The sequence below is a fragment of the Pieris brassicae genome, chromosome 5 (assembly GCF_905147105.1).
Source record: "Pieris brassicae chromosome 5, ilPieBrab1.1, whole genome shotgun sequence".
NCBI lineage: Eukaryota > Metazoa > Arthropoda > Insecta > Lepidoptera > Pieridae > Pieris > Pieris brassicae.
Window position 1 is genome coordinate 13,858,329 of NC_059669.1, and position 17,143 is coordinate 13,875,471.

Sequence of the window (17,143 nt, forward strand, 5' to 3'; positions counted from 1 at the left end):
GAAATTACAATTTTCTAATATGTGATTGACCCTCTCCTGAAACGGTCAGAAATCATATTACAGCCTGCTGAAAAGTTTTCTAACTAGTGGAAAAATCTAGAAACATTGCAGTCGACCCATCTTTGTAACACTACCCTGTCCTTAGACATGCTCGTCCCGAGCATCATTACATCCTTTATTCCCTATAAAGCCAAGCCAATCGATTTATGTGAACGACTTTCGGTTTGCTCCTTAAACCACCCACTTTCTTTGTGCGATAGGTAACGTCATTTATCTTCGTAAGTATCGTGTGTGGACCGTCCCAGTCAGCTTGAAGCTTTGGTGATTTGCCTTTTCGTTTTGTTGGGTTATGAAGCCATACTTGCGAGCCTTCTTTAAATTCTATATGATTCGTCTTTCTGTCATACCTAATCTTCGTAGTCTCACTTATTTTGCTTTGTGATGCTCGTACGTGTTCATGGATTTCATCCAGTATCCATTCCCATTAATCGGCACAATTCTTGAAATAGTAGAGACTCAAAATTTCTTCCCTGATCACTGTGCATTTCCAAGGGTACTCCAAATCTAGAGAATACGTCATTTACAAGTATCTCAGTTACTGTAACTGCCTCTTGATTGGGAATAGGGAATACTTCGGGCCACTTCGTAAAGTAATCCATAACAACCATGATGTACTTATTTGCTTTTTCTGTTAACGGAAATGGTCCAGCTATGTCAACTGCTATCCTCTCCCATTGGGCTCCGACATTGTATTTCTTCATACTCGCTCTAGTTCTCGTCTGTGGGCCTTTAACAGCTGCACAAGCTTTACATTTTCGAATCCAGTCTTCTACATCTTCGCGGCAATGTATCCAATAAAATCTCTCTTTAATTTTCAAAAGAGTCCTTTTTACACCTAAGTGTCCGCCTGATGAGCCGTCATGAAACATTTCCAATATGTTGCGAATCTTGGATCTTGGCACAACTAACTGTAGGAGAGATGCATCCCCACGAGCGTTTTCCCATTTGCGACATAACACCCCATTATGGAGAACTAAGCTATCCCATTGAGCCCAGTTCCCAACTCTTGGTCGTGGTGCTAGTAGATGCAACATCATTCCATCGTGGCTTTATAGCTGAAGATTTCATCCAGTCCAGAATTGGTTTAATGTCAGAGTCTTGTTGTTGCTCTTCCTGAATTAATTTACCACACCAATCTGGACTAATGGTATCCGTTCTTAGTATCCTCACATGGGCAACCTCTCTACCTTCGTGTCTTGTACAATGTTTACAGTCTTCCTCACATGGCCTACGAGACAAAGCATCTGCGTTCCCGTGCGCTCGACCCTTGCGATGTTCAGTAGCAAAGTCATACTCTTGCAATTGTTCGATCCATCGAGCCACTTGTCCTTCTGGGTTCTTGAACTAAAGTAGCCATTTTAATGCAGCATGATCTGTTCTAAGACGGAACTTGCGACCTAGTAAGTATTTACTGAAATGCTGCAGCGTCTTCACAACAGCCAGTAGTTCCCTCCGAGTGACACAGTAGTTTCGTTCTGGTTTCGATAACGACTTGCTGAAGTAGGCTATTACTTCCTCGCGCTCACCTTTTACCTGTGATAGTACACCTCCGATGCCAATTCCACTGGCATCTGTATCTACCACATATTCGCCATCATGTTCCGGGTAGCCTAGTATCGGAGTCTCACATAGTCGGTTCTTGAGCTCATTAAATGCAACTTCACACTCTCCATCCCATGTGAATTTCCTCTTCTCTTCGGTGAGTCTGTGAAGAGGTTTTGCAATATCCGCGAAATTTTTCACGAATCTTCGGTAGTAAGAACATAAGCCTAAGAAAGCACGGACTTCAGTTTTATCTTTAGGTACTGGCCATTCCTTCACCGCAACTATCTTCTCGGGATCTGTTCGAACTCCGTCCTGCGATATAATGTGACCCAAGTAGCTCACTTCTCTTTTGAAAAATAAACATTTCATTGGACTTAATTTCAGGTTGGCTTTATGGAGTCTGGTGAGCACCCGTTGCAGATTCCGTATGTGATCTTCAAAATTTCTCCCAATGATGACTACATCATCCAGGTACACTAAGCAGGCTTGTCCTATCAGTCCTGACAGTACTTTCTCCATTAGTCTTTCAAAGGTGGCAGGCGCATTGCAAAGCCCAAACGGCATAACTTTAAACTGCCATAGTCCTTTTCCAGTTGAAAAGGCTGTCTTCTCTTTATGACTTGGGTCTATCTCAACTTGCCAGTACCCACTTTTCAAGTCTAAAGTTGTAAACCATTTTGCCCCACTTAAGGTATCCAAGGTGTCATCTATTCTAGGTAAGTGGTAACTGTCCTTCTTTGTGATATCGTTAAGACGACGATAGTCGACGCAGAACCTTAAACTGTTAGCCTTTTTCTTGACTAAAACTACTGGAGAGCACCAAGGGCTGGAAGATGATTCGATGACATTATGGTTTGACATTTCTGCAATCATCTTGTCTATATTTTTTCATATGCGACAGGTACTCGTCGCGGTCGCAAACGTATCGGTCCTTCGGTTCCAGTCTCAATTCGATGTTTAACTACACCTGTCCTTCCTAGATCTCCATCGTGTGTAGCAAACATGTCTGAAAATAACTTCAATAGTTCCTTTGCTTTCAACATTTCTCCTTTCGACAAGGTTTCCTTACAGGCCTCTAATACTTCTTGAACTATATCTCGTTGTTTACTGACTGTACTATTTTCAATGATGGATCTATAGACGTCGTTCCCACCCTTTAATGTTCTACCTTTTAGAGAAACTACCTCATCTCTACACTTGAACGTGCCGTTCTCCAAGTCAATCTTACAGTTGTAATGCTTCATGAAGTCTAAACCGATAATACAGTCATCCACGATGTCAGCAATAACCACCTTATGTCTGTATGATCTTCCGCCAATCTTGAAGGTAGCGATACCTTCCCCTCGAACGGTTATGTGCTGACCAGTAGCTGTAAGGAGCTGTACATTTCCACCAGAAAGGCTTTTGTAAAATGACTTCAGAAGTTGGTATCTAATTACTGTCCGGGAAGCTCCAGTACCAAGGGTTAACTCACACCTACATCCGTTTACTTCTCCGTCGATAACAATGGTATTGCCATCCTGAGTTTGAGTGATCATAACTTTTGGGGCCTTCCTTACAGAACCGGCCAGCATCCGCCCCGTGGTCTTGGCTTCTACTCGTTTCCCTGCCGCTGTTCACCGGCAGTCACACCCGCTGCTTCCGGTTCCCCACGTCTAGTCTTTATTTCGCCTCTGAGATCTTTTTTAGGGCATGACAACCTCATATGCCCTATTTCCCCACAGAGGTAACAGGTAGGTCCACGTTGGGAACTTGGTTTTTCCGTGACAGCCCTAATGCGGTTAGGTCGATGATCCTTGCAAAATGCTTCCACCTTCAACGCATGGGCAAGAGCATCCTTAAGTTCCTTATGGTGACCGAGGTTCACAGCCATTCAAATTTCACGGTCTCGAATACCGTCGACAAGAGCTTGAACCAGCATCTTGTCTGCAACATCTGGTGAGGATGCGTAGGCCTTCCTTACCAGCTTCTCTATTTCAAGTCCCCATTTTTGCAAACTTTCATTTGTCTGCTGTATTCTATCCTTCAATTGAGCCCTGTAAACGTGCTCAAATTTGCGTCTCCATACCGTGATTCCAGGGCATCTAGCAGTTGCTTCAACGTCACCTTACCTTTCTTGGTATCTAATATGGAGAGGGCTTCGTCTCGCAGTCCCAGAATAAGGGCGGTAACAGCTTGATTGTCAGTCCACCCGTTTGACTCTGCTACAGTCTCAAACTGCAGCTTGTACGCGCCCCAAGAAGATGTACCATCAAAGGGAGGCACTTTCAGATTTCTAGGTGGTGCTACAGTCGTGACAACACCAGTGGTCTTCAGGCATTGGATATCATTTTCTATTCCAAGGATACGTTTATCCTGCTTGGATAGCTTACAATCCATATCAGATTCAATCATACCAAGTTCTCGATCTTTTTATCTACCTGTACTTTCAGGTCACAAAGTTTTTCTCCGATACGGCGAGCCTGTTCCTCCATCATCTGATGAGCCTGCTCTTCTTGACGACGTGCCTGTTCCTCCATCATACGACGTGTCTGGGCCTGTTCTTCCATCATTTGGCGTGTCTGTTCTTCTTGACGGCGTGCCTGTTCTTCCATCATTTGTCTTGTCTGTTCTTCCTGACGGCGTGCCTGTTCTTCCTGACGGCGTGCCTGTTCTTCTTGACGGCATGCCTGTTCTTCTTGCCAGCGTGTCTGTTCTTTAATCATTTGGCGTGTCTGTTCTTCTTGACGGCTTGCCTGTTCTTCCATCATTTGTCTTGTCTGTTCTTCCTGACGGCGTGCCTGTTCTTCCATCATTTGTCGTATCTGTTCCTCTTGACGGCGTCCTTGTGCTTCCATCATTTGCTGCAGGGCAAGGAGGATGTTGCCATCGTTACTTTCACCCATCCCGCGGTTCGCATCGAAACTTTGTCGCCGGGCGGCGTCGCGTGCTGATTGCGCCCTTGTCTGCACTCCCTCCGCAGCTGGAGACTCTGCCACAGACTCCTCTTGATTCTCCCTTTGAGTAATTGGCATTTTTCTATCCCACTTCTGACACCAAAATGTTACGAGCTAGGGGATCGGATAGAAAATGCCGTAGATTTATTCAAGGGTTTATTTCTTGGTCAAATAATAAATCAATGAGGAATTTATGGGCACGAATTAATTGCAGAGATGCACTAATAACACACAAAAACACAGTCACTAATTACTTCACTTATGCACACTTCACACAGTACTTTATCACTTATATTCACTTTATTCGCACTTTATCGCTTCGGTGTTTCGCTCTTGTTATCGCATTCAAAACTAAAAGCGACTTGTCGCGTTTTGGCTCGCTTATATATCCCTGGGAATAATTCTAAACAATATTCGAGAACTTTCTAGGCGGGCTTGCTTCTGAGTAGCGATTGCACAATTCTAGAACGTCCGCACTCTTTGTCTCTTTCGCACGTTGCTCCGTCCTTGTCGTACGGCGTTCTAGAATGATCAGTCTAGTTTCGAGAAAGTTCTGATGTTCTGATCTTCTCTCTATCTCTCTCTCTCGCATTTCGTCCTTGTCTCACACCTAGAAAGTTCGGTCTAGAATATTCCTTCATCAAAGGGGTATAACTAGGCCTGAAAACGCCTGAAAACGGGTCTCCTGAAAACTACACCACTCTACTACACATGTTCTGAAACCGACTGAAAAAAGGTTTCAGCTTCCTGAAAACTAGGGTAACATTATGGAAATTACAATTTTCTAATATGTGATTGACCCTCTCCTGAAACGGTCAGAAATCATATTACAGCCTGCTGAAAAGTTTTCTAACTAGTGGAAAAATCTAGAAACATTGCAGTCGACCCATCTTCGTAATAATATAATGATTACAATGACGTTACGCTAAAGATATGTGTTCTCTTCTTAACTTCTTCACCTTAACCAATATTGCCTTCGGGCACGACAGTCAGTGGTTCGTCTGGTCGGAGATCCTCCCTTTAGATAAGACAAGCGTATATATTTCTTCGAGAGCTGTAAACCAGTACCAAGGCATAAGTGTTTTTGAAACCAGAGTGAAGCGAGCGTTTTACGTGTTAGTTGTTTTTTATTCAGTCGGCACGCGGTACTTATTTCATATGCAGTTACATTTCGTATCTCTTTGGTAATTGAAACATAATTTAATCCCTAGGGAGAAATAGTTATTTTAGTCCCTGTTAACAGGAATCTATCTAGGTGTTTCTTAATGGATGTAATAGAACAATTATTTTAGTCCACACTTACTTTTGTTTTGTAAGAGCTCAAACTTTTTTTTATTTGTAAACTTACCAAGACTCCGTATGTGCCCATTCAACATGATGTGATAACATTGGGGTACCAGTAGACACCGGAAATTCGACTTTGGGGTACAACGCCTGGAGCTTAGGGTTGTAGCCTTCCATGAACAATCTGTGACAAAATAGCAATTTTGAATTATTATCAACATAGTATCTGTAATTGACAGTATTTTTATGTTATCTAAACGAAATCAGATTATTATTAGATAAACTATATCTATGGCATCCCTTAATTACGCTCCTGAGTTGGCTCCGGTACGAATGCGACTATTCCGGTGCCTGTATTCGCTCGGTGCTGGAAGACCGCTTCATTATATCCGATCCCAAAAAAGGCGACCGCTCTGATCCTTCTTGTATCTGAAACTCTGTTACTAGTAGTCTCTGGAAGGACTAAATCTAGTCCAATTTAACCCCAAGTTTGAGCGTTTTCCGCCAAAAAAACACCCTTTGTCGCTACTCCTGTTTTTGAAGACACTCTTCTTAAAGCCACAGCCAGCATCGGAATATTTGGCGTTGACATATCGAACAACGTTCAGTTTCGCGGTCATTTGGAGGGAAGGGTAAATTAGCCTCCAGGAAGCTTGGTGTGATCACCTACTCCCAAAATATTCATACATATGACTACGTATTGCAGCAAACTATAAGGGCTTCAGATTTGGGTCCGATTAAAATGAAATTAATAATAGTAGGAGATAATACTACTCATAATACCAGTCGGTATTATTTATACATTATAAAGGGTATGTGATATACTCACTGTCCAATAGCTTCCAACAAGAATCTTGCATTGTCAAGGTGTCCTCGGCGTGTAAGAGGAATGTTCTTGCAGCTTTCGGGTAAAGATCTCTTTAGAATAGCTTGGAGTAGTCCGTGGGGAGCTATTTCAATGAGCACAGCGTCAGCAGGAATGTTGCGAGATGTCTCTTCGAAAAGAACTGGATTCTGTTGAAAAAGAACAGTTGATAAATATCATAGTCGGTTCAGGTAGACTCTTCTCAGAACACCCATTAAAACTTTCTACCTTAAAGATCTCTACAGTATGTTATATTATTGCAATACTGTTTTAACATTTGTTAGTAATTTATGCTACGCTCTTGATTTGGGAACTGGCAGTAAAATAGTTTTCTTTGACGTGTTTTAATTTATAAAAGTACATGATTAAATTCTATTTTGATTTTTATCAGAAGTTTTAGTGGAAGTTTCGTGAAATAAGTCGAAATTGAAAAAGATAGAAAACTTTGAAACCCATGCCATTTATTAAGATGGACCTTAAGTCAATCCAGCAAGATTTTATTTCCATTGAATTTTGTAAAGTCGAAGGAGGATACGAAAAATTTGATTACAATTAATAAAAATAAACTACCAGAAGATTATTGGTGTGGTATTCGGCAGAAGAGTATTTAGCTAGATCCTCTTCCCATCTGCTTTCTGGAACCGAGGTTGAAAGCCAACGTTCACTACGAGGCTTGGGGTCTTTGATAACTTCACTTAAGTACTGACGTAAAGCGGGACCTGGAAAAGATTCCGTCAAGGTTATGTAAGGCCATTAAAAATAAGACTTTATACCGAGTAGCCACTGGAGCTTTTGGGCGAGTCAGTGGTTAGTCTGGTCGAGGGTCTTCCCTTAAAGGTTGGAGGTAGAGTACACCATTTTTCATACACATGTCTTTTCCTACTGATCGCGAAATTCACCTTACACCCTATTATTAGGACCCTTACACATTATTAGGACAAGTATACTGTTCTTAGTTATCATTAGTCTCTGTCTTTCAAATTGTATTTACACTTTAATGAAGAAAGATTTTCTTATTGTACTAATTTATTATTATAACTTCCGCTTTAGGCTCTACATCTAAAAATAAGTGTAGTAGTGTGTAGTAGAGGCACTCTAGTGTGCTACAAGTAGAAAAGCATAGACTTTAAGGTATACAAATGTATGGTATGACAATTATAAATCATACATTTTTTTTTTTTTTGTAAATCAAAAGATTTTTGGAAATAAAATAAAATTACCTCCTTCTGCGATATAACGTGAGTGAAACGCGATGTTGGAGCAGGGAACCTCCTTAGCGAAAATGTTCTTAGCTGTTAAAGACGCAACGAACTCTTTCATGACTTCAGCTGGACCTGAGATTGTACTGGATTCCGATGCGTTGTGGCACGCTACTTCGATTTCAGGTGGGCACAATTTTGAGATCTGAGATTTTTTTAAATAAATATTTTTAATTTTATGTCGTCTGGGGAACGATATTAGTAAGACCCGTATTTTGCTTTTTCTATAGAACGTTTACTATAATTGACTATACTGAATACGAGGCTTGAGATATAAGCCATTCGGCAATTTTAAACAATAAATACGTTAATAAATTTATTTCTAATACTGTACCTCAGTGAATCCCAAGCCAACAGCAGCCATGGAGCCGCGAATGAAAGGCGTTTGAACAGAGACAAGACCACGGCTGTATGCAGACAGGATCATCTCTTCCGCAGTGAAGCAGCCATCTGCGTATGCGCACCCCAACTCGCCTACACTGTGACCTGAACGAAATTTATTTTAGATATATATTATAGATATTTCATATACAAGCAGACTGTATAATGATTTTACACCCACGGTAGGTCTTTTCATCAAAATCAATGCCGATTTCCTCGCAACATTAATCTTGCTTCCAAACGAGCAAACGTGTATTTATTGGGCACACAGAAATAGATAGTGTTAGCTTCTAATATTAATTTAATTAAATTCTAAATATTTTTATGAAACATATTCTTAAGAATCTTGCTACAAGTGCGCATGTGCAACAGTTACTCATTTGACTCGTTCGGTTGTTTACGAGTTGTTACGAATTGACTCGACCATTTTCCCGAAGTGGGATGGTCGGGTCGGAGAAGGGAGTTGTGATTATAAAAGAGGTTGTGAGACATGCGCACGGGCCTTTTCTTCGTACAAGTTTAAAGTTATACAGTTCACGTAAAATCAGTGAAGTAAATTATAGTGAATTAAGTCATCATTGAAGTGTTTAATTTCCTACCCTAAGAACTAAATCAACTACCGCTAACAATAGAGAGATAGAGATAGAGATCTATTTACGTTCAGGTACCAACGCAGGCTACCAATGCTTAAACATACATACCGATAATTTTATCCGGGAAGATTCCTATAGAGTGCAGTACATCTGTGAGACCGATTTGTACAGCGGCAATACCGACGAAGGAGTGTAAGATGTTATCGAAAATAGTTTTATCTGGTGACGTAATTATGCTTACAATATCCACGCCTTTGGGCTCTAACACGCGACGACATCTGTAATAATATTTATTCAAATTCCAAATATATATACATATTTCCAATAAATATTATTTCAAATTTTGTTAAACTCTAAATATACTTACTTCTCAATAGCAGCAGAAAAAACTGGTATACGCATGAGATGAGTTCCCATGCCGGCCCATTGCGAACCCATACCACTGTAGACAAACCATAGTGGACGGACCGCGTTGTCGAAGTATTCGCACTTTTCACTTAGAGCCACTGTCTCATTGGCTTCGTTTGTGTCTGTCAAGGAGTAAAAATATAAATTATATAAAAACATATAACAATAGAATACCGCAGATATTTTAGCCTAGCCCTATTCTATAAAAACAAGCAACAATACTCACCCAGAAGCAAATAACCACGCCCCAAATGTCCAGCGACAGGGGTCTGATGAATGTTATGGAAAAGAGCCAGTTCCTCGGGGTCCACTGTACGGCTCTTCAGATCTGCGAAGATCTTAAGCAGGGCTGAATCCTGTCGCGCTGATATCGTCACCAGGCGAGGGATGCTGCTCTTGTAGCGGGTAAGATCCTAAAGCGAGATTCAGGAATAACCAATTATTGAAAAAAGCAATTTCTCATATTTCTCTGTTTAAAACGGGTGATTATATTCTATTTGCTGCTTGAAGTCGCTCAGATAAATTTGGCGTCAGTCGAGACTGGCAATTAAAGGATTTGCATACACTAGACTAGCTTAAGTTAACAAAATAATGCAGTTACGTTGTGTATCTGTAAATCTAAATCGATTTCAAAAGTCAACCAAATTATAGTTTTTAATATTGCTCATTTACAATGATTTCAGTTACCTTTGGTTTGTTACGTCCTTTGAGCAGTACGTGGGCGTTTGAGCCCGTAACTGAGAAAGTGTTTACTGCAACATATCCGTGGTTAGTCGGAGAATGATCCGTGATCACCTTGATGCGACCGTCGCGGATGGCTGCCACATCATTCCGTGGCGTTTCGAGGCTTATATTTCCAGCAAATTCACCTCTTTCGAAACCCAGCAACACCTGAGATGTAAGCGTAGATGTCATAACTTCGTTGTGTTATGGGTTAATAATCGTGGTTATTGTTTTAGAAAATGCTGTAAAGATACAGAGAGCGCTAAACTGACACCCGTAGGTCAAAGTTCAATACATTATTTTGGAAATATTCAACGCTCAGAACGACTATCCAGTTCACCCAACTGCCTGAATTCCGGGGAGTACCGGGAATACCGGGATACATTTTAGCTTCTTCGTAAAACTTTTGTCAAAAGTTTTTGTTTAAAAAAAACTACTTTCGTAAGAATGTTTAATTAAATATTATTTTCCACTTCTTTTTTAAAATAACGTTTTACTATGATGTACATAAAAACAAATACATAATGTTTGAAAAAGTCATTACTGCGAAATATATTCTAACATGGGGATGTGTTTTACTTTCATCAAAATCGATTTGGTTGTGGCATCGTATTTCTGGAGAGAATGATATGTTGTCTTAGTAATGTTGAAAGGTACTTGAAGGTAGAATTTTAAAATTACTTTTATTATTCTCACAACTGACCTTAGTAATAGAAGATACCCCAGAAGAAGCTTCACCATAACCAATATTGGACATAACACTCCCAATAGGTAGTGGATTTTGTCGATCCTTGCAGAACACTTCATCGATCGCTTTAAGTTCAGATTCATCAGCTTCCACCAGTCCTATAACATTTTTTAAATTAAAATCGTGCCATTATAAAAACGAATATTTATTAGAAATAACCCAATTGAGAAAGATGCAAAGTTAATTTGATTAAACGTCTAGATAAAACAGGTGTGTTACACTTAGATATGGAAGCAGTAAACGAATCAATCAACTACCGGTTTCGTGTAGGCAACCGTGACCCGTATAACTTGAAAATTATCCTTGTGTATCATTCTTGATTTATATTTATATTTATTTGCAAATTTGAATTGGAAATAAATTTAGATTATAGATCGAGTATAGAAAGTTGCAGGAGCAGTGTTGGCCTAGTGGCTACAGCGTGCGACTCTCATCTCTCAGGTCGTAGGTTCGATCCTCGGCTGTGATCCAATGGATTTTCTCTCTATGTGCGCATTTAACATTAGCTCAAACGGTGAAGGAAAACATCGTGAAGAAACCGGCTTGCATTAGACCCAAAAAAGTCGACGGCGTGCGTCAGCCACAGAAGGCTGAGCACCTACTTGCCTATTCAATTTACAAATGATCAAGACACAGATACAGAAATCTGAGGCCAGACCTAAAAAGATTGTAGCGCCATTGATTTTTTTTTATATTTGCCATACGAATTCGTGCAGTTTTTAAGTTTATCGTGACTATATCCAACTACCACAAAATTTAGGATTATACCACACTCTCAAATATCATGGCTTACTATCGGTAAAATATTTGTATAAATCAGCTCAGTAGAACCAACCTTCAACTTCACCAACTTTTTAAAATTATTACTATAGATATTGTGAATGTTCGGTTTTGCTATGTTGCAAAATGACTAAAAAGAAGAATAATTATAAAAAGAGATGGGATACATCTATGCGCATTGTCATACCTGAACCAAACGCTTCAACATATTCAATATCCTTCGGCGGAACGTTAGCTTCGTAGTAAAACTCTTTCAAAAAGTTAGCGACATGTTCTGGATCACGATAGAAACCATATCTGGGACCTTCGTGTCCCTCCACTAAGGACGTAAATTCGGATTTTACATGCACGAGTTCTGCGTATACACTGTAATTATTTTTTATACCCGATTAAAACGTTTTTTAATTATATTAAAATTCGATAGTTAAAATTTAAAATGCTTCGAAATTACATAACAATACAATACATTTCGGCGAATAGTAAATAGACTTGGAACTGTTACCGAATAGCATCCTTGGATTTTTGTAGGAGGAGCACGTTGATCGCATCAGACTTGGCGCAGCCACATCCGTTCTGATCAAATGACCTTGTCTTTCCGTCCATACTCAAACTCATGATTCTGCAAACATTGTTTAAACCGTGCATTTAGGACAACTTATTTTCATTTCATGTGTCTTATATTCTTGTACTTTAATATGTAAATAGAGGATTAGCATAGCAAAAAATAGAAAAATGTGGAATGGCTCTGACTGACGGTGACTTTTACCCGTGGGGCACCATATACATCGTTGTATTACTTACTTTGTTTTACGTAATAGGAGGCAGAGCCATTTAGGAAGAGGCTCACCTCATGTTAAGTGATATCGCCGCCTATAGACACTCACATTGCTGAAGAGCTCGCTATGTCAGCCTTTTAAGAATGTTCATGTCTTGTGTCGTAAATGTGTTTATAGTAAAGTAGTAAAAAAATTTACTTGATAAATTATAAATTCTATTTGACTTCTTTGGTTTGTCGACTTACGTATTTAATAAAATAATCTATACATCAGAATAAATTAATTTTGCACGCGTTAACGAATACGATTTGAAATTCATATAATTCATTAGTACAAAATTAATAAATTGAAAATCGTCACAGATTTAATTACGACCACGAATTTACATACAATGCAGACATTTAATACAAATGACCATAACAATTTTAATATTTCTTATGAAAACATATAGTTTTAAAATGTTAATACTTACCTTCCATAATGGATAAAAGAATGTGGATGAAGACATAGAGAAGAGCCTCCTACAAGAGCGGCCTCACAATCTCCACGTTTGATTGCTTGGTAGGCAAGTTCTAGAGCCACAGAGGAACTGCAGCAGGCCTGGTCCACAACCATTGATGGTCCCTTGGAATTCAACCAATAGGAGATACGATTCGCAAACATAGCTTTACTACATCTGCAAAATTAAATATGTTTTATACACAAGAAGCAAAAAAAAGCAGTCAAAAGAAATTACACGTGGAAAAAAAGTTAGAATAATTCTCTTTATTGTACACACACTCACACGCTCACACAAAATCCCTTTCCAAAAAGCATGCAAACATGTTGGTAAATGCATAATTGACATATCATATCAAAACATTTATCACCCTCTGATACTGTGATAGAAGACATCGAAACAAACAGACATGTGTGACAGGCAGGCACAAACCTTTCTATATTTATAAGAAACATATAATATGAAGGAAAGGGTTGTTTAACTTCTTGATTTACTCTTGGCTTGTGTTCATGTCAATACAATCATGAATCCGCTCGATAGGAAATAGTTAGACTTTGGAAGGAATTTGTTAAATTTAAGAAAAAGCTTATATCTAAAAAATGACATACCCTGCGATACCAAAACCGCCGTTAATAGTGTTGACATAAAAACAGGTCTTCTCAGTCTCCGAGAAACAGGTTCCAAGGTATACCCCCACTTTCTTGCCAGAAAAGTATTCACAGCTTATACCTGCAAAAAATATTGTTAAAGACTACTGAAGATCGGAAGAAATAGAATAATATGTTGCGTTTATAAGACTTAGTGTTAAATATGATTGCAATTTCGTAGTTTTCAGGACACATTATGCATTAAAGAGTATCCAGAGTTTTTTACGCCTTCTTTTCTCTCTGCCTACACCTGTCTTCTTTGCCGATGAGTAGGGATGTCTACGATACAAATTTAAAGACGTGGAATAAATGATACCTGTATCTTATATTCCTTAATAAACATATATATATATTTTTAATTGTATAATTGTGGATAGGCTCTCCATTTTATAACCCCATATTTCGATAGAACCAATATACTAAGAACACCGGAGCATCATATTTTAATAAATTTATTTAAGAATAACGCCTATAGCTTTTACATTATTTTACACACGAAATTTACAAGTCCACATAGCAATCCTTAACTATTGTCAAATTGAAAACAAACTCACAATTTTTTTCACAGAAGAACGGTAATATATATACACCAAAACAGTTATGAGACAATAACTAATAAATAAGTTTAACGCAACGTTTTTTAGTTATTTGTTTCATCAATTTCAAGGACATAAAACACCAAAACAAGACCGTATCATGAGACTGTTTTGACTGACTGAAACACAAATATAGACGTCGTCAAGCTTAGATGTTATAAAAAATTATCTAGAAAGATCTAAAGTCAAATACTCTATTACTTTGTCATAATTAGTTATAATGATAATGCCGTCATCTTTGGGGCTATTATATTTGCTAGCAGTAACAAAGTAGTGTTACTTTCTGAATTCTATAAAATATTACCTGCATCATAAATGGCCTGGTATGATTGCTCTAAAATCTTCCTGGACATGGGGTCCATGCAGTTGGCCAGACGGTAGTGCACCCTGAAGAATTGAGCGTCGAAGTATTCTAGACCGGGTGCTTTTCCCGTGCAGTCAGTTACTTCTGGATGATTGACTTCCCAACGGAGATCCTTGTTGTTAATCGGATTAATCTAAATAGAAGAAATTTTTAGATTTTATATCACAGTTACATTACATCAAAGAGACTATTTTATAAAGGAAGGATTTTGTGCGCTTCCTCCGACATACTTTTACCAGGCTGATCGAAAGTGGCTGATTTATTCTTTACAAAGTTGTGTATATTCTTAACGGTTGGAATAAGTTTGAGCGGTATGCGCGCGACTTGCGCACTAAACCCTCGAAATCTAAAGCGAAGCAACAGGGGTCCATGCGTTTAAAAGAAGAGGTGGTGGCCCACCCCTGCATGTACTGGACCCCATCCCCTAGCTATTTCTAAAAGTGGGTGCCCCGATCTGTGGAAACTTGCTGTGTCATGTATCTTCACAAACTAACAAAGGGCGTGGAGAGGCGGACGCAGCGCATGTCGGAAAGCGGATAAGGCTTGGGGTTTTAGTTAGTACGCACAATCGCGAGGCCTAGATAATCCTCCCGAACTAAGCAGCCGCGCAGTAGCGCATGCGCAATGCGTTTCACCAATTTAAAAAAAGTATGGATACCCATACTTTATTGTACTGATTTGTAACCAAAAATAGTAGGTAGGTGTCGCTACAACCTGGCTTGCCTTAACTTACAAAAGCATGTTACAATATAGTTCTGTAGACAATCGTTATTTGCTTGTCAGGAAAATATGACCATGCCAATGACACAGTAATTTCCCTCATGTATGTTGTAAATTCAAACATATTTCTTTACGAACAAACCTTATTGTAAAGAACATTCGAGAGTTCCATAACATTGTTGCAGTCAGGATAGAGTCCAGACATCCCAGAGATGACGATCTCTTCGCCAGTTGGACAGACCCTATTCTCATCTTTCTTTGTACCGGCAAATTCTTGAGGTTTTGGCGCCATCTGTAATAATTTGTTAACTATAAAATATTAAAACTAACAGTGATACTTTGAATTTTGCTGACGTTTGCTATATATGTAAATATTGTATGTCAATCATTTCTTAACAGAAAATAAATACCAGAATTAAGTTATAATATGAACTATCTCTGATAATCATAAGTAATTACTTTCACTTCAAACCGGCGTTAGTCTCGTCGAAAGTGTTAAAACGTTCATACAATATATGTAATATATCTAAAAGCAAAACTCAAGGATTAAAAACCTCTGCTTATGGAGTTCACTTATCTTCCAAGACAGCCAATAGCCCAGAGGTTCTAGAATCTATTCCTGAAGAAACAATAGAAACCTGTATAGAAATGTATCATCCCCATTATGGGATAAAGGAACTTCAAACTTACCTTGCAAACTTGATGACTATAGGGCACTAGAACAATAACCTAACTAATGGAAAATTACCAACCACAACTTATATAAACATTTAATTATACAATTTTCAATTCGTTTAAAATTATAATTAATTAATGTCAAAAGGTGCGCACGATTGTTTTTTTTATATACAGGGTAACGAATGTCATAATCTATATTAATATTAGTAATTAGTAACTCTCTTTGTAATAATTATCTCTAGAAATACTAAAGCGATTTGATTTTCTGGGATTCACCCAGGTAGTTTATAACAATGGCGAAAAAAATGGCTCCATTTTAAGAAGCGTTTTTCAGCGCAAAGAAACTGCGCAGAAACGAATCAATGAAAACAATGGCATCATGGATGCTTCCGCATCCAGCAACTTTTTTCTGTTCTGAGACCTCAAGAGAATGCACGCTGGACAAAACTTTGCGCTGCTGATTAAGAAATCGCCGAAACTGAAGCCTCTTTTGAGCCTAGAGACAAAATGTACTATAATTTTTTTATGACCGCTATAATCTTTGTATCGCTCTCGAAGGCAACTCTAATAATTAAATCAAAAACTTCAAAAAAATCTTTTATATGTTAGCGTTTGTACTTTATAGTCCACTTAATATACAATATTTCATTAAACATTTTATATATGTTATAGTTGCATTTGCGAAGTGGGAACGAATATGAAAATTCGTTTATTTTTAACTATATGCACTAGGTTTATTTCGGTATCTATAAAACTATTAGTCGTACGCATAATTTACCTAACTGTACTAAATTGGTTTATACGTTTTGTGTTCGTAATAACGAAAACTTGTCATAATAATAATTATGACAAGTTTTCGACAATAGATATGTTTTTATAAATCAAACCTTGAAAGTCAAAGAGAGGGAAGAGAACATAGTGAATAATAAGTAATTGAGGCAGAATATATAAAATTACACTGGAACCGAAAAACCGCCTGTAAATTGTAGAGGGTTCTATATAACCTAACCTAACGGGACACTCTGTATACAACAAGTTCATGGTCAAATATTACGTTAATTCATTGATACCTAATTTTTAAAACTGATTAATAAATCGTTAAGTAATTTTGCATTTAATATAATATGAAATAATAGACCTTTTGACTAGGTTTTAAAAAACATTTCATATTTTTATTTATGAATATGGACACAGACCGATATTTTTTAATTCTGTAATGACTTAAAATTCTAACTAAACATTCATAATTTAAAGAACCCGCCAAAACGGCAAAGGCAAGAT

The 17,143-nt window shown here is 38.4% G+C and overlaps 1 protein-coding gene across 2 annotated transcripts in view; it reads right to left on the reverse strand.

The window, feature by feature from the left end:
- The window catches only part of LOC123710477 (fatty acid synthase-like), a 34,064-nt gene extending 18,157 nt beyond the window's left edge, over window positions 1–15,907 (reverse strand). Inside the window, exons 1-17 of one of the 2 annotated variants that reach the window (XM_045662405.1) lie at window positions 15,875–15,907; window positions 15,327–15,476; window positions 14,405–14,597; window positions 13,466–13,586; window positions 12,831–13,034; window positions 12,085–12,201; window positions 11,770–11,948; window positions 10,758–10,900; window positions 10,019–10,222; window positions 9,558–9,744; window positions 9,291–9,453; window positions 9,032–9,201; window positions 8,284–8,435; window positions 7,911–8,094; window positions 7,261–7,409; window positions 6,655–6,839; window positions 5,890–6,009 (exon numbers count right to left, since the gene is read on the reverse strand). In XM_045662405.1, coding sequence (XP_045518361.1) covers window positions 5,890–6,009; window positions 6,655–6,839; window positions 7,261–7,409; window positions 7,911–8,094; window positions 8,284–8,435; window positions 9,032–9,201; window positions 9,291–9,453; window positions 9,558–9,744; window positions 10,019–10,222; window positions 10,758–10,900; window positions 11,770–11,948; window positions 12,085–12,201; window positions 12,831–13,034; window positions 13,466–13,586; window positions 14,405–14,597; window positions 15,327–15,476 — 2,621 coding nt within the window. In that variant the 5' untranslated portion in view covers window positions 15,875–15,907. Of the gene's footprint in view, window positions 1–5,889; window positions 6,010–6,654; window positions 6,840–7,260; window positions 7,410–7,910; window positions 8,095–8,283; window positions 8,436–9,031; window positions 9,202–9,290; window positions 9,454–9,557; window positions 9,745–10,018; window positions 10,223–10,757; window positions 10,901–11,769; window positions 11,949–12,084; window positions 12,202–12,830; window positions 13,035–13,465; window positions 13,587–14,404; window positions 14,598–15,326; window positions 15,477–15,738; window positions 15,757–15,874 lie in introns of those variants that run through there. The other variant, XM_045662406.1, reaches the window with a different exon arrangement.
- Window positions 15,908–17,143: the final 1,236 nt, after the last annotated feature.